Source organism: Gorilla gorilla, chromosome 7 (assembly GCF_029281585.2).
Source record: "Gorilla gorilla gorilla isolate KB3781 chromosome 7, NHGRI_mGorGor1-v2.1_pri, whole genome shotgun sequence".
Classification (NCBI taxonomy): domain Eukaryota; kingdom Metazoa; phylum Chordata; class Mammalia; order Primates; family Hominidae; genus Gorilla; species Gorilla gorilla.
The window spans coordinates 53,466,216-53,491,236 of record NC_073231.2 but is presented as its reverse complement, the minus strand read 5'-3'; the positions used below and the strand labels follow the sequence as shown (position 1 = coordinate 53,491,236).

Genomic DNA, 25,021 nt, shown 5'->3' with positions numbered 1-25,021 from the left:
GAGCTGGCTAGGAAAGTGTTACAGCCCTTTTCGCTCCCATTTGCAGCTCAGCAAGCCTGCCAGGAGAATGTCATAGCCCTTTTCACACCTGCCATTCAACAGGTCCCAAGTTCTTGTTCCACATCCAGGAAGAATTAGCTTATGTGGACAACTGGAGGGTGAGCAAGGTGGAGAAGAGTTTTATTGCATGGCAGAACAGCTTTCAGTGGACAGGAGACCTGAAGTGGGTAGCTCGTACCCCCAGGCGGGTAGTCCCAACCTGTGTTTGAGTCTGGCTGAGTCTGGGGTTTTTATGGGCTAAGAATGGAGGAAGTACATGCTGATTGGTCCATGGGTGGGCCCAGAAAAAGCACCATCTGATTGGCTGAAAGGCATCAAGGAAGTTCTCACTCCAGGTGGTGGACTCCACCCAGAACTGGCAGCCTGGTTTTCAGGCTTCAGGCTGTCTCCTGCCTGAAGGTTGGGTTCCACCAGGGACCTGCCCCTATCTGCCCAGCAACCTGTCTGCCTCCTGCCATCATCAGTCATATGATTTTTCTCATTTAGCCTATTGATATGATGGATTACATTAATTGATTTTTGAATATTGAACCAGCCTTGCATACCTGGGATAAAGCTTACTTGGTCATGGTGTATAATTCTTTTTCTACATTGTTGGATTTGATATGCTATTATTTTTGTTGAGGATTTTTAAAATCTATGTTCATGAGAGATATTGGTCTGTAGGGTTTTTTCCTTATAATGTCATTGTATGGTTCTGTATTAGAGTAATACTGGTTGGGCAAGATTTATAACTAGCAAGGATATGGACAGCCATGGACTGGGCAAAGAGTAGTCAGAACCTTGCCTTCTTGGCATACCAGCATGAATGTACAAGTGTGCTCAGGGCACATAGCATATTGCTTCACTTTATAAGAGAATGCAGAAATTAGCTGGGCCCAGTGGCTCACATCTGGAATCCCAGCACTTTGGGAGGCTGAGGCAAGAGGATTGCTGGAGGCCAGGAGTTCCAGACCATCCTGGGCAACACACTGAGACCCCATCTCTACAAAAAAAAGCAATAAAAACAAAATGAGGGTGTATTAGTCTGTTTTCATGTTGCTGATAAAGACATACCTGAGATTGGACAATTTACAAAAGAAAGAGGTTTATTAGACTTACAGTTCCACATGACTGAGGAGGCCTTACAATCATGGTAGAGGGTGAAAGGCACATCTCACGTGGTGGCAGACAAGAGAAGAGGGCTTGTGCAGGGAAACTCCCCGTTTTAAAACTATTAGATCTTATGAGACTTATTCATTATCATGAGAACAGTGCAGGAAAGACCTGCCCCCATGATTCAGTTACCTCCCACCAGGCCCCTCCCACAACACGTGGGAGTTCGTGATGAGATTTGGGTGGGGACAGAGCCAACCCATATCAGAGAGTGTAGAACTAGACCCACATTTTATAGTCAGTTGATTTTTGACTACAGCACCAAAGCTAGTCAGTGGGAAAAGGAGTTTTTTTCATCAAAGGATGGTGGAACATCTGGCTGCTACAGAGGAGGGCCTCAGTACAACTGCACTTGTTCCACACTCATGAAGTTGGCCCTGCTAGTATGTCCTCTCCCCACAAGAACTTGGCATTTGGTTTAAAACTCTGCTGTCATCATATTCAAATTTTTAATAATTTTATCTTTGTATTGTAAGGAAGTCCAGTGAGATAATGGCACTTGACTGTGAGTAGAGGAGACACATGGATGCCTGTTTTTACTGTGCCTTCCTGCCCTATTTCATACAGCATTTGTGATCACTATGCAGCTTTCATAACACACTTAATTTGTACTTTCTCTGATTGTTGCTGGACTCCCATGTGTCATGGGTGCACTATAAGCCAGTGCTTATATTTCCATATCAACACATTTTCAGCTGAGTAAGAGGGAGTGCTAATAACCCCAAGTGGCCATGCTTTTCATTTGAACTAGACGTACTTCTAATTCAGAAAGAAGGCAAAGGCCTTTCAAGAAACACAAATGACCAAGTAGCCATATCATACTCTTTCTTACTTGGTTGCTTCCCTGTATTTGCCAACCACTTACACTGAAAATGACAGAGGAGGAAAGGGAAAGATAGGGCAAATCCATAGTTCCTTGTCTTTTCAGTCCTTCCTCACTTATCAGTAAGCTGAAGGTAGAGAGTGTTGGTGAAATGTATGCATATCAAGAAGTAAAATAAAAATTGTTTTGTGCAGCATTTCCACTGTTCTGATAAAAACAAAATACATATGCATATGCAAAATACTATTGGTTCCACTTATGAGGTAAATGCCCATATATTTGCATTATACAATATAAAGATAAAAGTATTGTACAATATAAAGATAAAAGGTAAAATTTATGTCAATATAAAATTTTAATTTTTCTTTATTTAGAATGGCAATACTACTATTACATTTTTTGTAACAGTTTTATTGAGATTTCACACATCATACAATTCCCCACTGAAAGTGTACAGTTAAGTGCTTTTTAGAATATTCACAGAGTTGTGCTACTATTACCACTAACTTCAGAATATTTTCATCACCCCAAAAGGAAGCCCCATACCCATTAGCAGTCAACCCCCAGTCCCTGCCTCCCGTCACCTACTCCCTCACAGTCCCTGGCAAACACTATTTGCTTTCTGTTTCTGTGTATTTGCCTATTCTGAGCATTGCATAGGCAGTCTTCCCTCAGTATTTTCCAGGGGTTGGTTCCAGGGCCTCTGCAGATACCAAAATCCACAGATGCTCAAGTCCCTTATATAAAATGGCAGAGTATTTGCATATAATCTATGCACATCCTCCCATATACTTTAAATCATCCTTGGATTACTTATAATAGTCAATACAATGTAAATGCTTTGCAAATTGTTATACTGTGTTTTTTTATTGTTGTTATTGTTTTATTTATTTATTGAATATTTTTCATCAGTGGTTGGTTGAATCTACAGATGCAGACAGACCCTTTGGATATAGATGGCTGACTATAAATGGAATCAAATGATACGTGGTCCTCCGCGATGGCCCTGGCCTCTTTCTTCTTCTTCTCCTTCTTCCTTCTTCCTTCTTCTTCTTCTTTCTTTTTTTTTTTTTTGAAACAGGGTCTTACTCTGTTGCCCAGGGTGGAGTGCAATGGTGTCATCATACCTCACTGCACCCTCCAACTCCTGGGCTCAAGCAATTCTCTCACCTCAGCCTCCCAAGTAGCTGGGACCACGGTAACATCCCACAATGCTTGGCTAATTTTTTGTAGTAACAGGGTCTTGCCACGTTGCCCAGGCTGGTCTCAAACTCCTGGGCTCAAGCAATCCCCCCGTGTCAGCCTCCCAAAGTGCTCCATATTTTTTGTTTGGGTTTTAAGTGGGAGGTGAGGGGACAATGAATTTGGCTTTGAACATGTTGAATTTGAGTTATATTTCCCCCAAGTCATTGTAGTTCATATTGTCTCTGTCTTTTCCTCTCTCACTCCCACATGGATGGCCCGCTTTCTATCATTTTCCCCACATAAAAGAACAGGATTTAATTTTAGCCTCTCTTGTAAGTCTGTATTATATGACCAATCTCTTAGCCCCCTGCCTAGTCCACTCAGGTGCCCAGCCACAATTCCAGCTACATGCTTTGGACTCCTGGTTCTCATCAAGTCATGGGACACATAAGGCTTCAAATACATATTTTTTATGGCAGAACTTAGAGCATTGTCTTGCAAAACAGTCAAATTTACTTTCTTTCACTATCCAAAGTCTACACAGTATAATTATATATAATAATATGTTAGCAATTTATAGACATTTAGACCAAAATGAACTTAAATAACAAATGGATAATGTCTTCTGACTTAGTTCTGGAGAGCAGAAGCATCACAGTGTACATCCCAGGAAAGAAGTTTGGGGAGGATATTGATCAACAGATGACTTTTCCAGTTCAGTGCAGTTTTTGGTCTTTTGTTGATATGGATTCATCTTCAAGGAGAAATGCACAGAAAATCAACACTCTAATTGGTCAGATGGTAAGGTATATGTATATTTTATTGTTAGAATGTTGTTCAAGGAATTAAGTCATAAATTTTAATACATCTTAATATTTTTGTTATTAACCTGTTTCTATACTTTGTTGAGTACCAGAACTACATGATGACCCAGTTGTTTAAAAATTGTAATGTTTTTTAACCATGTAGATCAGATATCTGCTCACTGGAAATTACTATTTGAATAGGTAACTAGAGAGTCTTTAATGAATAATGTATAAGAAAATACTCACTAAAGAGGCTTTAAAAAAATCAATCACCAAAAAGTTCCCAGATTATTAAAAAATTACCTTAAATTATCATTAATATGATAAATAATAACTAATAATAACAACATATAATAATTACTTTGTAATTAATTATTTCCAAATTGTGAAAATTACAAAGTTTAATGTTTGCCTGTTGCCTTTTGGTTTGATGTAGGATTGCAGTTTGATTCCAGCTAACCTTGTGGAGGCATTTGGTTTATTGATTAACTGCAACGAGTCATCTCCCTGCCACCCATTTCTTCCTACTGTGCAACACACTTTGAACAAAGCCATTAATCCTGAAGGGCTGTTTTATGCAGCTTCTAGACAGTTCACAACTGAAGATTTTGAAAAGGTAAAAGTGGATAAAACTGTTACCCAGAATGCCTGTGCTAATGTTTCTCAAATTATATAGAAGTCCTTTTGAGTGCTGGATTTTCTTTATTTAGGATTCTTTTATTCCATCTTGGTTCCAGCTTTTAAACATTTTAAGGACATTGCATAGAAGTTATTTAGGGTTAGGCTGGTGTGGTAGCTCATGCCTATAATCCCAGCACTTTGAGAGGCCCAGGCGGGTGGCTCACTTGAGGCCAGGAGTTCGAGACCAGCCTGGCCAACACAGTGAAACCCCGTCTCTACCAAAAAATACAAAAATTAGCTGGGTGTGGTGGTGGCATCTGTAATCCCAGCTACTCGGCAGGCTGAGGCAGGAGAATCAGTTGAACCCAGGAGTTGGAGGTTGCAGTGAGCCGAGATCGCACCACTGCACTCCTGCCTGGGTGATAGAGTAAGACCCTGTCTCAAAAAAAAAAAAAAAAAAAAAAGAGAAAAAGAAAAAAGAGAAATTATTTAGAATTATTTAGGGCTATAATTAAAGAAACAACTGTGTTAGGTAATGAATATTAAAATTTTCAGTTTATTTTTATACCATTGTCCAAATCAGCACAGCTGAAAGAATCTCAACGAAAGAAAACCAACATAGAATTTTTCTATAGAAAATTATAATAGGCTATATACAGTTATTTACATTTTACTGTCTATTCAAAGGGATTGTCCTTAGATGAATACCTTCGAGTCCTGACTTTAGGGGATATATAGCATGATTCACTAACCCATTTTAATTAATTACTCTGACATTATCAAAACATATGTGACATGTTCAGAGAACCTGAGAGTAAGTGATGTAAATTTAGTAATAATTCTCATAGCTATTAAAGGTGCTCACATATTTACAACTGAAACCTTTTTAACTACTCAAAAATCTGTCCAAGTAGAGTTCACCTGTCTGGGTATGATAGATAAAAGGCAGGGAATATCAGAAAGTGGAGGTCTGAGTCATTAAAATTTTTTTTCATATCTATCTTCCTTGTGAGCATACTGCATGAGTAAAAGGTTGAAAGGCGAAGTCGTCTTAAAAATGAATTATGAATATTGTTTATTCACATAGATTAGAATAAAGAATAATATTTATAATATAATAAGGTTTTGGTTTTGGTTTTATTATATAGGAAAAAAGTAGTCTGTAGGAGTTAGGGTACTAAATATGGACAGGCTAATGGCCCTGACAAATGTTGCCCATTTTTTTACCTGAGAAGCCAAAACAATCTAGATTTATTAATTATTCAGGTATTTACTGAATACTTCACAAACATGAGCCTATTTCCATTCTTTTATATTCTCACAGATATATAAACTTTCTCTTTAGTTTATCATTTAATTGAGATTAAAAACAAGATACAGGCCAGGCAAGGTGGCTCACGCCTGTAATCCCAGCACTTTGGGAGGCCGAGGAGGGCAGAAATCTGAGGTAGGGAGTTGGAGACCAGCCTGACCAACATGGAGTAACCCCGTCTCTACTAAAAATACAAAATGAGCCAGGCATGGTGGCGCATGCCTGTAATCCCAGCTACTCGGGAGGATGAGGCAGGAGAATCGCTTGAACCCGGAAGGCGGAGGTTGAGGTGAGCCGAGATTGCGCCACTGCACTCCAGCCTGGGCGACAAGAGCAAAACTCCGTCTCAAAAAAAAAAAAAAAAAAAAAAGATACATAAAATAGTTAAGGAACAATTTAAGTGCTAAGCTAAGTGGTGCTGACTCAGGTATTTTAGGAATTCAGAAAGGAAGATATCCATGTAGAATGCAGAAGCTGGGAAAACTTCATGGAGGAGGCTGGACATTAGTTGGGCTGTAAGAAAGGGTAAAATTTAGATGCACAAAGGATGGGTGTTCCAAGTAGAATTAACAGTAGGAGTAAAGACTTAAAAGTAGAAATTAGTATACATGGAAAACAATAAGACCAGCTTGACTGGAGCAAAAATTGTATTTTGGAGTCATAGGATTTTGGCATATTTACAATAAGTCTTGCACAGGCAAAAGATTTTATAGTTGGTTTGTCAGACTATAGAGAACAGTTGTAGAGTGAACTGTAAAATAGTAAAAAGTGAAATAGTAAAAATGGTTTCTCTGGAAGATAAATCTGTCTATTACACAAATCAAAGTGGATGGAATTTGTTGCAGCCTGAGCTCTCCAGAACACAGACTGAGATGGAGTTTAGTGTGCCAATGTGTATTTGAGAGGGCTTTTCTGTCAATACTTACGGACTTTATAATGTCCTCCCCCACTTCTGCCTCAATCACTCATGTGATGTGGACTGTCCTGAGGCAATCCCTGAAGGGGCTGACAGCACTCTCAGTAGCTGGGGCAACAAGTCCTTTCCTGAAGGAGGATATTGGTGGCTCATCATCATGCCATCTTAGAGAGAACTTAGAGAGGGTTATTGATACTATTAATAGTATATCCAGTTCTGAAAGCCTGGAGAGAGTTGTGGAGAATAAAGAAAACAAAGAAGCCAGGATATACATCCAATCCAGGACATGTCCAATCTAGGACATGTCTCTGTGCTTTTCTTTTCTTTTTTCTTCTCTCGCTCTGTTACCAGGTTGGAGTGCAGAGGCGCCATCTTGGCTCATTGCAACCTCCGCCTGCTGGGTTCAAGTGATTCTCCTGCCTCAGCCTCCCGAGTAGCTGGGACTACAGGTGCCCGCCACCACACCCGGCTAATTTTTTTGTATTTTTAGTAGAGACAGGGTTTCACCATGTTGGCCAGGATGGTCTCAATCTCTTGACCTCGTGATCTACCCACCTCGGCCTCCCAAAGTGCTGGGATTACAGGTGTGAGCCACCGTGCCCAGCTGTCTTTATGCTTTTTTAAAAGTTAAATTTAAAATATAAATTTTAGGCCGGGCCTGGTGGCTCATGCCTGTAATCCCAGCACTCTGGGAGGCTGAGGCGGGCAGATCACCTGAGGTCAAGAGTTCGAGACCAGCCTGGCCAATATGGTGAAACTGTCTCTACTAAAAATACAAAAAAAAAAAAAAAGAAAAAATTAGCTGGGCGTGGTGGCGCACACCTGTAGTCCCAGCTACTCAGGAGGCTGAGGCAGGAGAATCACTTGAACCAGGAGGCAGAGTTTGCAGTGAGCCGAGATCGTGCCACGGCACTCCAGCCTGGGCGATAGAGCAAGCCTCCGTCTCAAAAATAAATAAATAAAATAGGCTAGGCGCGGTGGCTCATGCCTGTAATCCCAGCACTTTGGGAGGCCGAGGTGGGCGGATCACCTGAGGTCAGGAGTTTGAGACCAGCCTGGCCAACATAGTGAAACCCCATCTCTACCAAAAGTACAAAAAATTAGCTAGGCGTGGTGGTACGCGCCTATAATCCCAGCTACTCGGGAGGCTGAGACAGGAGAATCGCTTGAACCCCGGAGGCTGAGGTTGCAGTGAGCCGAGTTTGCGCTATTGCACTCCAGTTTGGGCAACAAGAGCGAAACTCCGTCTCAAAATAAATAAAAAAATAATAACATATAAATTTTATAGTTAATAGCAACCTTTCTCCAGGTGTAGGTAGTGTCAGAAAAAAACAGTAACCTTATTATAGTTAATTTTTCCTGCAGTTATCTGAATTGAAAAAACTAGAAAATAACTAGGATAGTAAAAAATTTGGAAGTTATGTCACAGAGAAGAACTTTGGAAACTAGGAATCACTGACTCTGAAAGAAAAAAAAAAGCACAAAACTCAGAAAAAACAGTGATAATCATGTGTTGCAGAATTATTCTCTACCCAAATCTTACTCAATCACCAAAGCCCACCTTCAAAGCAGTTAACACAATGTTTCCCCTCATACCAAACGTTGTGTTCTTTAAAAGGAAGGAAGGGAAGTAAGGAGGGCAAGTAGCTCTAGGCCAATGAGAGAAACTTACAAGGAAAAAACTGTCAGAGAATTAAAGCTATTCAAAGGAAAGTTAGCTTCTGAGGGAGGTGAGCCTTTCACTGGGAGCAAAGACGTTGTAAAGTTATTCAAATATATTGCACAGAACATTTCTGCACTGAGAGGGAGGAGATTATTCTGGGTAAACTTTAATATCGTTTACAAGTATAACACTGTGATTTAAAGTGTTCAGTGACTTCAGGATGGCCCCAGACATTTACTCTTTTTTATGTAATAAAATATGCAAACTTGTAAAAATAAAGTGCCAGTATACTTTTGATTTCTGTTATATTGATTCCATAATAAAGCTTGATTATCTTGGATTTTTCACACTTTTTAGCTATTGGCTTTTGCAAAGAATTTGAATGTAGAATTCAGCTTGGAAGCAGAAAGAATGACCCATGGCTATTATCTAGCAAGTCGCAGAATCAGAACAGGCTCTGTATGTGGATCAAAGCTGTCAGCATCTGCATTAAAATATCTGTAGGTATTCAATTCAAGATTTTAAAATCAGCATTGAGTTTCAAATGATGTGTTTAATTAAATTGCTAATTTACCTATTTCACTTGTTTCTCTGCTTGATTGCTAGTTGGTTGGTTTGTAAATGGCCTTGTTCCAAAAGGACTAAAGGCTTCACAATTCCTTTTGTTATATCATGTTACATCATTTTAATCTCTAATAATTTTTTTACTAAACTGATTTTTATTGGATGCCACGTATGAGATATGTCTGGGAAAAGTGCACTGATTTCAAATGCAAATCCTTGTTTTTAAAAATGTGGCTGTTGGGCGGGCACGGTGGCTCACACCTGTAATCCCAGCACTTTGGGAGTCCGAGAGGGCAGATTGCCTGAGGTCAGGAGTTCAAGACCAGCCTGGGCAACGCAGTAAAACCCTGTCTCTAATAAAATACAGAAAATTAGCTGGGCGTGGTGGTGTGCTCATGTAGTCCCAGCTACTTGGGAGGCTGAGGCAGGAGAATTGCTTGAACCCGGGAGGCAGAGGTTGCAATGAGCTGAGATCATGCCACTGAACTCCAGCCTGGGCGACACAGCGAGACTCCATCTCAAAAAAGAAAAAAAATATGGGTGTTGGTCAGGCGCGGTGGCTCATGCCTGTAATCCCAGCACTTTAGGAGGCTGAGGCAGGTGGGTGGCTTGAGCTTAGTTCAAGACCAGCCTCAGGGCTGGGTGCACTGGGTCACACCTGTAATCCTAGCACTTTGGGAGGCTGAGGTGGGAGGATCACTTGAGCTCAAGAATTCGAGAACAGCCTGGGCAAAATAGTGAGACCTCATCTGTATTTAAAACAAACAAACAAACAAACAGAGCAGCCTGGGCAACATGGTGAAATCCTGTCTCTACCAAAAATACAAAAAACTAGCTGGGCCTGGTGGCAGGTGCCTGTAGTCCCAGCTACTCAGGAAGCTGAGGTGGGAGGATTGCTTGAGCCCATCAAGCGGAAGTTGCAGAGCGCCTAGATATGCCACTTTACTCCAGCCTGGGCGACAGAGTGAGACCCCCTTCTCAATTAAAAAAAAAAAAAAAAGCCTGGCCTAGTGGCTCACGCCTATAATCCCAGCACTTTGGGAGGCCAAGGTGGGGAGATCACCTGAGTTCAGGAGTTTGAGCCCAACCTGGCCAACATGGTGAAACCCTGTCTTTACCAAAAAAATACAAAAAAAATTAGCTTGGCATTGTGGTACATGCCTGTAGTCCCAGCTACTCAAGAGGCTGAGGCAGGAGAATCACTTGAACCCCGGAGGCGGAGGTTGCAGTGGGCCGAGATTGTGCCACTGCACTCCAGCCTGGCGACAGAGCAAGATTCTGTCTCAAAAAAAAAAAAAAAAAAAAAAAAAAAATATATATATATATATATATCTTTTCATATGTAAACTGAGACTATGTGAGTTCAAATACAAAACATATTTTTACTATAGAGAAAAGAACATTATGAGAAAATAGAACTCTTAAAGCACGGTGGTGCACACCTGTAATCCCAGTACTTTGGGAGGCCAAGTTGGGTGGATCACCTGAGGTCAGGAGTTCACAACCAGCCTGACTAACGTGATGAAACCCTGTCTCTACTAAATACAAAATAATGAGCCAGGCATGGTGGCACATGCCTGTAATCTGAGCTACTTGGGAGGCTGAGACAGGAGAATCACTTGTACCTGGGAGGCGGAGGTTGCAGTGAGCTGCGATTGGGCCATTGCACTCCAACCTGGGCAACAAGAGTGAAACTCTGTCTCAAAAAAAAAAAAAAAAAAAAAAGCCAACAGTGTAATTTGATCTGAGTATTTTAAATGTTACTTCAGGAAACAGAAAGCATTATGTAATTCTGTTTTCCATTTTGAAACATTTATCAAAGAGTTGACTTCTATTTGGCTTATCTTTAGCATTTTTTCAGCTCTATGAAGATAAATATACAGTTGGGGAAATTAACTAAACATGTCTAAATCTTACAGATTTATATTTGACATTTTCTGCCAGTTCTTCATCTGTCTTATTTTATATTGCAGTTTTAACAATATATTTATTTATTTATTTAATGAATTATTTTACTCCTGGTTCTACTTAACAATTATTTTGAGATTACACTTTAATACTATATCAAATAAAGAAATGGTCTATCAGTAGGGGACTGTTTAAACTATGGTACTGCTACATCACAACACAGTGAAGCTGTGATGCAGCTATTATTTCAAAAATAAAGTAGTTAATTTTAATATGATAACTCTACTTTTTCCCATTGTAGAAATAAATACTAAGGGTGGTTTGTGAAACAGCAGAGTAAATAAACCCCTAGCTAGAAGAGTCATAAACCTTGAATTTTTTTGCCATTTCTACAGACAGGTACCTAATCACAAGCATCTTTGCTTTTCTAGAGAAGTGGAGCTGAACAATACTTTCTAAAGGCTCTATACATATTCTGTCCCGGTCAACATTTTTAGAAGGATCTTGGATGAGGATATCAGAGACATGATAATTACATTTATAAATGAGCAGTATTGGAGAGAACTTCACAAGCTTGAACTGTGATCTTAATCTAAAAGAAGAAAGTTAATAGGATAAATGTAAAGCCCTCTGTTAGATACCCAGACTCCCTAGTATAAGTGTGAATTGATGAGAAAATGGTAATGTGGCTTAATATGAAAAGATATGAAAAGGATTTGATATTTCATTCTTTTTATGTTTAATAAGAGTAAATAATGTAATATGGCTATTAATAATACTGAGAGTTGGGGTCATATTAATAGAATATATATCAAGAGCAACATAATGCTAGTTATGCCTTATCTCTACTGTGACGGTCAAAACTGCTGTCGTACTGCTGTGAAAAGGAGTATTAACCAAATTAGGTCATGAGGAGAGTAGCCATCATGGGTGAGGAGCTGAAAATTATGTCTCATAGCATAGTAAAGGAACTAGAAATATTTAACTTGGAGGAGAGAAAACACGGAGCAATCGAAAAGTTATCTTTGCATATCTGAAGAGCATCATATTAAGAGGTCTCAGAAGACAGAACAAGAGACCTGTGGGTAGAAATTGCAGTGAAACTAATTTTAGCTTAGATTGATAGAATCTTGGTTATAGTTAGTTATGGTTATAGTTAGTTGCAAAACTTTCAAATGCCTTTACTTATCTGCCTTTTACAGCTGAGTTTCAAAAAATCTCATACAGTAAATGATTTATACAAAGTAATACAGCTAGTAAATTCTAGAGACTCAGCCTAGGTTTTCTGATTCCCAAGTTCAGCAGTCATTCAGATACATCACATTTGCTTGAAGGAGATCTTTCAGGTAATGGAAGCTGGTTAAAAAATTAAAAATAAAGGAACGGATTGCCTCATGAAGCCATGAATGCTAGGAGAGGTCCAAAAGAGACTGGAAAATGAATAGCCCAGGATGTTGTAGAGGAAATTTAGTTTTCTGATGAAAGTTTGAACTTTGAATTCCAAGATCTCTTCCAATGCTGAAATTGCAAACAAAAATCTTGCAAATCTATGAGGATTTTAGATAAATGAAGGACTAAAAGTCAAGGATTTGTCTGTAAAAGATATTTAGTTAGATTAATTTTCCCAACTGTGTATTTATCTGAACAAAACTTTGGGAGGGGAGGGGAGTGTGGAATGATAAATAAAAGCCAGGATGGAAACCAAAAGGATACTGGCTTGTTCTGGAACAGTCTATTTAAGTCAGTGGGGAAAAAAAATCCTTTGAAAAGAAACTAAAAATTTTTTTAAAGTAAGAATATGTTTTAGGTGTGGCTAAGGTTCATATATATCTTGGTTTGTTCCTGCCAAAATATATATTATTTTTATAATATCAACATATTTTCTTTGGCAACTATTTTCTTTTTTAGCGTTTTCCTATCTGAAGCCCATGCACGACTGAACTTAAGGAACAAAGTGCTTAAAGAAGATGTGCTGATTGCAGCCTTACTATTTGAAACATCCCTCACATTGAAATACGGTAATGAATTAAATTATTAATGATCACTACAAATAACTTTTATTTAACCTTAAATATTCTTAGTTGGTTAAATTAAAATGTTACATATATTTTTAAAATATTATTTTAAAGAATAACAAATCTCTACCAGGTAAGGCCTGTTTTAATTTGGGTATTTATTAACTGTTTCTGGGTAGTATCATCATCTGATATTAAATTCCTTATTATGCATGATTGTTTTCATATTTGAACATTTGCATTGCTTAAAGAATTCTGGGGGAAAAAGTACTTACTACAACACATAAAATGATTTTAATTTATCTTCCTTTTAAAATAACTTGCAACATTTAGGTATCAAACAATCCCCCACAGTGGAGTTAGGCAAGATAGCAAAAGAAAATCTGATCATCAGCTGGGTGTGGTGGCTCACACCTGTAATCCCAGCACCTTGGGAGGCCGAGACAGATGGATCACAAGGTCAGGAGATCGAGACCAGCCTGCCTAATATGGTGAAAACCCGTCTCTACTAAAAGTACAAAAATTAGCTGGGTGTGGTGGCAGGTGCCTGTAGTCTCAGCTACTCAGGAGGCTGAGGCAAGAGAATAGTTTGAACCTGGGAGGTGGAGGTTGCAGTGAGCTGAGATTGCACCACTGCACTCCAGTCTGGGTGACAGAGTGAGACTCCATCTCAAAAAAAAAAAAGAAAGAAAAGAAAATCTGATTATCTTGTATCACCACCTTTGCTGAATTACTAGTTTTAATACTATGTCTATAGCATTTAATTTTTTGAAATGAATGGCACTTATTATGCTTTTGCTAATAAACACGCAAAAGAGGTTTTTAAGGTAAGGATAAAGGAGAGTTATTCTCCCAAAGTTCTTGGTTGAATTAGATGAGACATTAATTTTGATTAGCGATACCGTTCTTCAAACCAAACCTTGGTTCCAGCCCCGGGACTTAAAGAATGTATTAACACTAGCTTTCCTGTGTGTATGTGCTGGTGATTACATTTGCTTTAAATTACATTTATATTGTAATACCTGTTTGCAGAGATCCATTCGAATATTAGAACTTTGTTCTATTATTGTCTAAAGTTCTATAAATTGTTCTATAATTGTCTTTGTTCTATAAATGTCAAGCATTCTTAATCTAGGATCCGTAGATGCTTGGTATAGGGGCTTGCAAATCCCTAAATAATATACAAATGTACATATGTGTGTGCCTTATACATTTTTTTCCTAGGAACATAGAGCATTAATTTTTATGAAATAGAGATTTATGGCCCCTAAAAGAGGTTAAATATCATCCTGAATTAGTTTTATTTACCAAAAGAGAATAATGCTGGTTCCCAACCAATACTAAATAATAGTTAGGGAGGATATATATATGTTTTTCATTTCAATTTGCTTTATCATTTTTAATTAGCATTTCTTTTTTAAATTATTATTATTTATTATTATTTGAGACGGAGTTTCACTCTTGTTGCCCAGGCTGGAGTGCAATGGCATCATCTCGGCTCACTGCAATCTCTGCCTCCCAGGTTCAAGCAACCTCAGCCTCTCGAATAGCTAGGATTACAGGCATGCGCCACCACGCCCAGCTAATTTTGTATTTTTAATAGAGATGGGGTTTCTCCATGTTGGTCAGGCTGGTCTGGAATTCCCAACCTCAGGTGATCTGCCTGCCTTGGCCTCCCAAAGTGCTGAGATTACAGGCGTGAGCCACTGTGTCCCACCTATTCGTGAGCCACTGTGTCCCACCTATTTTTTTTTCTCTTTAAGTTCTGGGTTACATGTGCAGAACATGCAAGTTTGTTACATAGGTATACATGTGCCATGGCGGTTTGCTGCACCTATCAACCTGTCATCTAGGTTTTAAGCCCTGCATGGTATTTGTCCTAATGCTCTCCTTCCCCTTGCCCCCGCCAACCCCCAACAGGCCTCAGTGTGTGATGTTCCCCTCCCTGTGTCCGTGTGTTCTAATTGTTCAACTCCCACTTATGAATGAGAACATGTGGTGTTTGGTTTTATGTTCCTGTGTTAGTTGGCTGAGAATGATGGTTTCCAGCTTCATCCATGTCCCTGCAAAGGACATGCACTCATTTTTTATGGCTGCATAGTATTCCATGGTGTATATGTGCCACATTTTCTTTATCCAGTCTATCATTGATGGGCATTTGGGTTGGTTCCAAGTCTTTGCTATTGTAAATAGTGCTGCAATAAACATACGTGTGCATGTGTCTTTATAGTAGAATGATTTAAAATCCTTTGGGTATATACCCAGTAATGGGATTGCTGGGTCAAATGGTATTTCTGGTTCTAGATCCTTGAGGAATCACCACACTGTCTTTCACAATGTTTGAACTAATTTACAGTCCCACCGACAGTGTAAAAGCGTTCCTGTTTCTCCACGGCCTCACCAGCATCTGTTGTTTCCTGGCTTTTTAATGATCACCATTCTAACTGTTGTGAGATGATATCTCATTGTGGTTTTGATTTGCATTTTTCTAATGACTAGTGATGATGAGCTTTTTTTCATATGTTTGTTGGCTGCATAAATGTCTTTTTTTGAGAAGGGTCTGTTCATATCTTTTGTCCACTTTTTGATGGGGTTTTTTTTCTTGTAAATGTGTTTAAGTTCCTTGTAGATTCTGGATATTAGACCTTTGTCAGATGGAGAGATTGCAAAAATTTTCTCCGGTTCTGTAGGTTGCCTGTTCACTCTGATGATAGTTTCTTTTGCTGTGCAGAAGCTCTTTAGCTTAATTAGATCCCATTTGTCAATTTTGGCTTTTGTTGCAATTGCTTTTGGTGTTTTAGTCATGAAGTCTTTGCCCATGCCTATGTCCTAAATGGTATTGCCTAGGTTTTCTTCTAGGGTTTTTATGCTTTTAGGTTTTACATTTAAGCCTTTAATGCATCTTGAGTTAATTTTTGTATAAGATGTAAGGAAGGGGTCTAGTTTCTGTTTTCTGCGTATGGCTAGCCAGTTTTCCCACTACCATTTGCTAAATAGGGAATCCTTTCCCTATCGCTTGTTTTTTGTCAGGTTTATTGAAGATTATCAATTTGCTTTATCTTTACATGCTTCTCCTAGTCTATGTTTAAGACCACATTTCATTAAGTCTAAGACACATTATTTTATGTGCTGTAAAGAAAAAATTCTGCCAATTTTACCATGCCATGCCATCAATTGTTAAGATACAACTGGAGTACGGTAATAAGATGAAAATATATGTCTTTGAATTGAAGAATTATAGTATTATTATATTAAGGACTCCTGTGATAGAATATGGTTGAGTTTTTTGTTTTGTTTTGTTTTTGAGACAGTCTCACTCCATCACCCAGGCTGGAGTGCAGTGGCACAATCTTGGCTCACTGCAACCTCCATCTCCTGGGTTCAAGCGATTCTCCTGCTTCAGCCTCCTGAGTAGCTGGAATTACAAGCATGCACCACCACACCCAGCTAATTTTTGTATTTTTAGTAGAGATGGGGTTTTGCCATGTTAGCCAGGCTGGTCTCAAACTGTCAAGACCTCAAGTGATCCACCTTCCTTGGCCTCCCAAAGTGCTGAGATTGCAGGTGTGAGCTACCACGCCCAGCCATATGGCTGAATATATTTACTTAGTGACTGACACAGTTAGGCTTTGTGTCCCCACCCAAATCTTATCTTGAATTGAAATCCCCATAATCCCCAAATGTCAAAGGAGAGACCAGATGGAGGTAACTGAATCATGGGGGCAGTTTCCCCTATGCTATTCTCATGATAGTGAGTGAGTTCTCACAAATCTGATGGTTTTATAAGGGCTCTTCCCCCTTCGCTTGGCAGTTCTCCTTCCTGCTGCCTTGAAAGAAGGTGCCTTGCTTCTCCTTTACCTTCTGCCATGATTGTAAGTTTCCTGAGGCCTCCCCAGCCACGCTGAACTGTGAGTCAATTAAACCTCTTTCCTTTATAAATTACCCAGTCTCAGGCAGTTCTTTATAGCAGTATGAAAATAGATTAATACAGTAAATTGGTACTGCAGAGAGTGCGGTGCTGCCATAAAGATACCCAAAAATGTGGACTTGACTTTGTAACTTGACAACAGGCAGAGGGTGGAACAGTTTGGAGGGCTCAGAAGAAGATAGGAAGATGTGGGAAAGTTGGAACTTCCTAGAGACTTGTTGAATGTCTTTGACCAAAATGCTGATAGTGATATGGACAATGAAGTCCAGGCTGAGGTGGTCTCAGGTGGAGATGAGGAAGTTGTTTGGAACTGGAATAAAGGTGACTCTTGCTGTGCTTTACAAAGAGAGAGACTGGCGCCATTTTGCTTCTGCCCTAGAGATCTGTGGAACTTTGAACTTGAGAGACATAATTGGAACTTACATTTAAAAGGGAAGCAGAACAGTTAAGTTTAGAAATTTTGCAGCCTGATTATGCAGTAAAAAGGAGAAAACTCATTTTCTGGAGATAAATTCAAGCAGGGCAGAAATTTGCATAAGTAACAAGAAGCCAAATGTTAATCACCAAGACAATGGGGAAAATGTCTCCAGGGCATGTCAGAGGTCTTCACAGCAGCCCCTCCCCTCACAGTCCCAGAGGCCTAGGAGGAAAAATGGTTTTGTGGGCCAGGCCCAGGGCCTCCCTGCTTTGTGAGGTATCGGGACTTGGTGCCCTGCATCCCAGCCTTGGCTAAAAGGGGCTAACGTATAGCTCAGGCTGTTGCTTCAGAGGGTGCAAGCCCCAAACCTTGGTGGCTTACACATGGTGTTGGGCCTGCGGGTGCACAGAAGTCAAGAATTGAGGTTTGGGAACTTCTGCCTAGATTTCAGACAATGTGTGGGAATGTGTGGATATCCCTGCAGAAGTTTGCTGCAGGGATGTAGCCCTCATGGAGAACCTCTGCTAGGGCAGTGAGGAAGGGAAATGTGGGGTTGGACCCCACATAGTCCCCACTGGGTACTCCCTAGTGTAGCTGTGAGAAGAGGGCTGCTGTCCTCCAGACCCCAGAATGGTAGATCCACCAACAGCTTGCACCATCACCTGGAAAAGCTGCAGACACTCAACACCAGCTTGTGAAAGCAGTGGGGAGAGGGGCTGTGCCCTACAAAGCCACGGGGGCAGAGCTGCCCAAAGCTGTGGGAGCCCCTCTCTTACATCAGCATTATCTGGATGTGACACATGGAGTCAAAGGAGATCATTTTAGAACTTTAAGATTTGACTGGCCAGCCACAGTGGCTCACATCTGTAACCCCAGTACTTTGGGAGGCTGAGGTGGGTGGATCACCTGAGGTCAGGAGTTGGAGACCAGCCTGGCCAACATGGTGAAACTCTGTCTCTACTAAAAATACAAAATTAGCTGGGCATGGTGGCGGGTGCCTACAATCCCAGCTACTTGGTAGGCTGAGGCTGGAGAATCGCTTGAACCTGGGAGACGGAGGTTGTAGTGAGATGAGATCATGCCATTGCACTCCAGCCTGGGCAACAAGAGCAAAACTCCATCTCAAAAAAAAAAAAATTACTGCCTCGCTGGATTTTGGACTTGCATGGGGCTTGTAGCCCCTTCATTTTGGCCAATTTCTTCTATTTAGAACAGGTGTATTTACCCAATGCCTGTACCCCTATGGTATTTAGGAAGTAACTAACTTGCTTTTGATTTTACAGGCTCATAGGTGAAAAGGACTTGCCTTATCTCAGATGAGACTTTGGACTTGGACTTTTGGGTTAATGCTAGAATGAATTAAAACTCTGGGGGACTGTTGGGAAGGCATGATTGGATTTGAAATGTGAAAGGGACATGAGATTTGGGAGGGGTTGGGGTGGACTGATATGGTTAGGCTTTGTGTCCTCACCCAAACTTCATCTTGAATTGTAATCCCCATAATCCCTACATGTCAAGGGAGAGACCAAATGAAGGTAACTGAATCATGGGGGTGATGTTCTTGTGATAGTGAGTGAGTTCCCATGAGATCCGATGGTTTCATAAGGGGCTCTTTCCCCTTCACTTGGCACTTCTCCTTCCTGCTGCCCTGTGAAGAAGGTGCCTTGCTTCCCCTTCACCTTCCACTATGACTGTAAGTGTCCTGAGTCCTCCTCGGCCATGCTGAACTGTGAGTCAATTAAACCTCTTTCCTTTATAAATTACCCAGTTTTGGGCAGTTCTTTATAGCAGTATGAAAATGGACTAGTACAGTGACTATTTTGTCAAGACTTTCTTGAGGTATTTACTGAGGGAGGCCGAGCGTGGTGGCTCACACCTGTAATCCTAAAACTTTGGGGGTCCGAGGCAGGCAGATCACCCTAGATCAGGAGTTCAAGACAAGCCTGGCCAACATGGTGAAACTCTGTCTCTACTAAAAATACAAAAAAAAAAAAAAAAAATTAGCTGGGCCTGTTGCCGGCCGCCTATAATCCCAGCTACTCAGGAGGCTGAGGCAGGAGAATCGCTTGAACCCAGGAGGCAGAGGTTTCAGTGAGCTGAAATGGTGCCACTGCACTCCAGCCTGGGAGACAGAGTGAGACTGTTTCAATAAATAAATAAATAAATAAATAGCATTTATTATTTTGGGAGGGAGGGAGGGAGAAAAAACCATGTGAAGATTTTTTTCACCTTTAGTTACTTTTCTTCTCATAATGAATTTCAGTTAGGTATATTGATAGTTTTTTTCAATTTTTTTTAGACAGAGTCTTGCTAGGAGGGGAGGTTGCAGTGAGCCAAGATCATGCCACTGCACTCCAACCTGGGTGACAGAGGGAGACCCCGTCTCAAAACAAACAAACAAACAAAAAAACTTCTTGAAATTTAAAGTGCTACCCCAGTGAGCACACCAATGATAAGAAAGCAAAACAGCCTTATTGCTGATATGGAGAAAGCTTCAGTGGTGTGGATAGATCAAACCAACCACAACATTCCCTTAAGCCAAATCCTAATCCAGAGCAAGGCCTTAACTCTCTTCAATTTTATGAAGCCTCAGAGAGGTAAGGCAGCTGCAGAAGAAAAGTCAAAAGCTACCGGAGGTTGGTTCATGAGGCTCAGGGAAAGCTACCATCTCTGTAACATAAAAGTACAACATGAAGCAGCAAGTGTTGATGGAGAAGCTGCAGCAAGTTACCCAGAAAATCTAGCTAAGATCATTGATGAAGGTGGCTACACTAAACAACAGATTTTCCATATAGACAAAACAGCCTTCTATTGGAAGAAGATGCCATCTAGGACCTTCATAGCTAGAAAGGAGACTTCAATGCCTGGCTTCAGTGGTTCAAAGGACAGGCTGACTCCCTTGTTAGGAGCTAATGCAGCTGCTGACTTTAAGTCAAAGCCAATGTCCATATACCAGTCTGAAAATTTTAGAGCCCTTAAGAATTATGCTAATTATGCTCTGCTTGTACTCTAGAAAGGGAACAACAAGGCCAGGATGACAGCACTTCTGTTTACTACATGGTTTATTGAATATTTGAAGCCCACTGTGAAGATCTACTGCTCAGAAAACAAGGATTCCCAGGGCTGGGTGTGGTGGCTCATGCCTGTAGTCTCAGCACTTTGGGAGGCCGAGGCGGGTGGATCACAAGGTCAGGAGTTCAAGACCAGCCTGGCCAAGATGATGAAACCCTGTCTCTACTAAAAATACAAAAATTAGCTGGGTGTGGTGGCAGGTGCCTGTAATCCCAGCTACTCAGGAGGCTGAGGCAGAGAACTGCTTGAACCTGGGAGGCGGGGGTTGCAGTGAGCCGAGATTGTGCCATTGCACTCCAGCCTGGGTGACTGGGCGAGACTCTGTCTCAAGAGAAAAAAAAAAAAGGATTCCCTTCAAAAGATTACTGCTCATTGACAATGCACCTGGCCTCCCAAGAGCTCTAACGAAGATGTACAAGGACATGCATGTTGTTATTATGCCTGCTAACATGCATTCTGCAGCCCCTGGATCAAGAAGTAATTTCAACATTCAAGACTTGTTATTTTAGAAATACATTTCTTAAGTCCATCACTGTCATGATTCCTCTGATGGAGCTGGGCAAAGTCATTGAAAACCTTCTGGAAAAGATTTGCCATTCTAGATGTGATTAAGAACATTCATGATTTATGGGAGGAGGTTAAAATACCTACATTAACAGGAGTTTGGAAGAAGTTGATTCCAGCCCTCCTGGATGACTTTGAGGGGTTCAAGACTTCAGTGGAGGAAGTAACTGCAAATGTGGTGGCAACAGCAAGAGAACTAGAATTAGAAGTGGAGCCTGAAGATGTGACTTAATTGCTATAGACTGATGATCAAACATGAACGGATGAGAAGTTGCTTCTTATGGATGTAAAGAAAGTGGTTTCTTGAGATGGAATCTATTCCTGGGGAAGATTCTGTGAACAATGTTGAAATGACAACAAAGGATTTAGAATAGTCCATAAACTTAGTTGATAAAGCAGTGGCAGTGTTTGAGAGGGTTGCCTGCAATTTTGAAAGAAGTTCCACTGTGGGTAAATATGCTATCAAACAACATCACCCTAAAACCCATCAATGATAGACTGGATAACAAAAATGTGGCACATATACACCATGGAATATTATGCAGCCATAAAAAAGAATGAGTTCATGTACTTTGCAGGGACATGGATGAAGCTGGAAATCATCATTCTCACCAAACTAACACAAGAACAGAAAACCAAACACCACATGTTCTCACTTATAAGTGGGAGTTGAACAATGAGAACACATGGACACAGGGAGGGGAACATCACACACCGGGGCCTGTTGGTGGGGAGAGCTAGCGGAGGGATAGCATTAAGAGAAATACCTAATGTAGGTGACGGGTTGATGGGTGCAGCAAACCACCATGGCACGTGTATACCTATGTTACAAACCTGCACGTTCTGCACATGTACCCCAGAACTTAAAGTGTAATAAAAAACATAAATAAAATAAAAATGACCAAAAAAAAAAAACCAACATCACATGCTACAAAGAAATCTTTCATGAAAGGAAGAGTCAATTGATGTAGCAAACTTCATTATTGTCTCATTTTAAGAAATTGTCACAGCCATCCCAACCTTCAACAAACAGTATGCTGATGTTGATCAATCAGCAGTCATCTACATGGAGACAAGACCTTCCACCAGCAAAAAGATTATGACTTCTGAAGGCAGAGGATGATTTTTAGCATTTTTTAGCAATAAAGCATTTTTTAAATTAAGGTATGTTTGCATCTTATTTTTAGACATAATGCTATTGCACACTTAGTAGACTACAATATAGGATAAATATAACTTTTATGTACATTGGGAAAACAAATAATTGACGTGGCTTGCTTTATTGTGATATTCACTTTTTTGTGGTGATCTGGAACTGAACTTGCAATATCTCTGAGGTATGGCTGTATATATTAAAGTAAAACTGTAAAGGTAATTTGAGGTTAATTATAATTTGAGGATTGATGTATTAAAATTATAGTGTGTTATATGTTCTCATAATATGCCTCATAATTATCACTATTTGAACTAAATATTCGTGATCTTTTTTCCAATATGTGAGTCAATAAATATTTATTGAATGATAACTAGGTGCTAGGCACTAGTTACATAGTAGTGAAAAAAGTTGCAGTCTCTGCCCTGGTAGAACTTACAGCCTAGTGAGAGAACAGACATTAAAAAGTGAACACATGGGCCGGGCGCAGTGGTTCACGCCTATAATCCCAACACTTTGGGAGGCCGGGGCAGCAGATCACTTGAGGTTAGGAGTTTGAGACCAGCCTGGACAAATGGTGAAACCCCATCTCTACTAAAAATACAAAAATTAGCCGGGTGTGGTGGTGTGTGCCTATAGTCCCAACTACTTGGGAGGCTGAGGCAGGAGAATTGCTTGAACCTGGTGGGTGGAGGTTGCAGTGAGCCGAGATCGTACCACTGCCCTCCAGCCTGGGTGACAGAGCAAGACTCTGTCTTAAAAAAAAAAAAAAAAGTAAACACATGGCGGGGCATCATGGCTCATGCCTGTAATCCCAGCACTTTGGGAGGCCAAGGCAGGAGAATCACTTGAGCCCAGGAGTTCGAGACCAGCTTGGGCAACATGGTGAGACCTCCCATCTACACAGAAAAATTTTTTTTAAATAGATGGGTGTGATGGTGTATACCTGTAGTCCCAGCTACTCGGTTAGCTGAGGTGGGAGGATGGCTTGAGCCCAGGAGGTCAAGGCTGCAATGAGCCATGATCATGCCACTGCACTTTAGCCTGGGCAACAGAGTAAGACCCTGTATCCAAAAAAAAAAAAAAAACTAAAGACACTAATGAATATATAATACAAATTGAGATCGATGCTATGAAGAAAATCAACAGGATGTTATGAGAAAGAACAATGGAAGGGACTTACTTTGGATTTCAGGGAGACCTCTCTAAGGAAATGATATTTATTTAAGCTGATAGCTGAAGAATGAGAAGTCAAATTAGAGGGGAACCACATATGCAGGTGTTTTCAAAACACTGAAAGAGGGCCAGGGTGGCTAAAACATAGTAAGCAGAGTAAGCATCGTAGTTGAGGTTAGAGAGGAAAGTAAGACCAGACAGACCATGGTAGAAAATTGGGATTGTAATCCAAGTGCAATGAGGAACAGAGAACTAATGTGATCAGTTATATTTTTGAAATACCATGTTTGGAGTTGGTATGGAGAATGGGTTGGAGGTATGGAGAATGGTTAAGAGCAGAAAGTGGGAGACCAGTTGTTGTAGTCCAGTTAGTTGATAATGAGAGATTCAACTAGGTAGAGTCAGTAGAAATGGAAAGAAATTAGTGAATTAGAGATACATGTTAGATGTACAAACCAATAGGTTGTGCTCATGAACTAGATTTAAGAGTTGGGGGCAGCGGAAGGGAGGAGAGGGGGTAATTAAGGAAAACTCCCATGTTTCTGCCTTGAGTAGTTGGGTGGATAATCATGCCATTTACCAAGATTGGGGAGAAAGAAAGAAAAAGAGCTGGGAGAAAAATCAAATTATAGATATAACTTTGAGATATTCTATAGGCTGAGCACAGTGGCTCACATCTGTAATCCCAGCACTTTGGGAGGCCAAAGCGAAAGGATTGCTTGAGCCCAGGAGTTTGAAACCAACCTGGGCAACATAGCAAGACCCTAATTAAAAAAAATAAAATAAACGGCCAGGAGCGGTGGCTCACGCCAGCACTTTGGGAGGCCAAGGTGGGCAGATCACAGGGACAGGAGTTCAAGACCAGCCTGGCCAACATGGTGAAACCCTGTCTCTACTAAAAAGACAAAAATTAGTTGGGCGTAGTGGCGCGCGTCTGTAATCCCAACTACTCGGGAGCCTGAGGCAGGAGAATTGCTTGAATCTGGGAGGCAGAGGTTGCAGTGAGCCAAGATCACGCCACTGCACTCCAACCTAGGTGACAAAGCCAGACCCCATCTCAAAAAAAAAAAAAGTTTTATATATTTATATATATATTTATATATATTTTATATATTTATATATATTTTATATACTTATATTTATATATATTTATATATTTATATATATGTATGATTTTTGTTCATTCCTACTTAAGCAGTGGAGGAAAAGTGTGAGTATATATATAACTTTTTTTTTTAAAGGAGATATCCTACGGATATATCAATAGAGAGATAAAAGAATCTGGAGCTTAGAGAAAAGTTTTAACCTAGGAATATAATTTAGGAATCACCAGCATAGAGGTGGTACTCAAAGCCAAGGAATGGATGAAATCACCTAGATGGAGACTAGTGGGAACCCCAGGACTGCCCTTGAAGATTCCAGTATTTATAAATGGGGTTGTGGAGGAGGAACTAACAAAGGAGGCTTAGAAGCAGCCTAGAATGTAGAAAGAAAATCAAGTGTTGTGTGATTTTCTTTCTAAGAAATGAGAGTTTTTCCAGAAAGGGGCAGAGTGGTCAACTGAATCACATGCTACTGAGAGTTTGAGTAAGATTCAGTTTGGTAACCTAAAGGTTGTAGGTAGCCATGATCAGAGATATTTCAGTGGCGTGGGAATGGAGATGAGGCTATGGAGACAGCAC

The 25,021-nt window shown here is 40.4% G+C and overlaps 1 protein-coding gene across 10 annotated transcripts in view; it reads left to right on the top strand.

The window, feature by feature from the left end:
• MCMDC2 (minichromosome maintenance domain containing 2) overlaps window positions 1-25,021 on the top strand; it is a 96,136-nt gene that overhangs the window by 21,861 nt on the left and 49,254 nt on the right. For 8 of the 10 annotated variants that reach the window (XM_063709239.1, XM_055349482.2, XM_055349481.2 and 5 more), the window contains 4 exons: window positions 3,858-4,024; window positions 4,466-4,645; window positions 8,899-9,041; window positions 12,922-13,031. In XM_063709239.1, coding sequence (XP_063565309.1) covers window positions 3,858-4,024; window positions 4,466-4,645; window positions 8,899-9,041; window positions 12,922-13,031 — 600 coding nt within the window. The other 2 variants (XM_055349477.2, XM_063709238.1) reach the window with 2 other exon arrangements.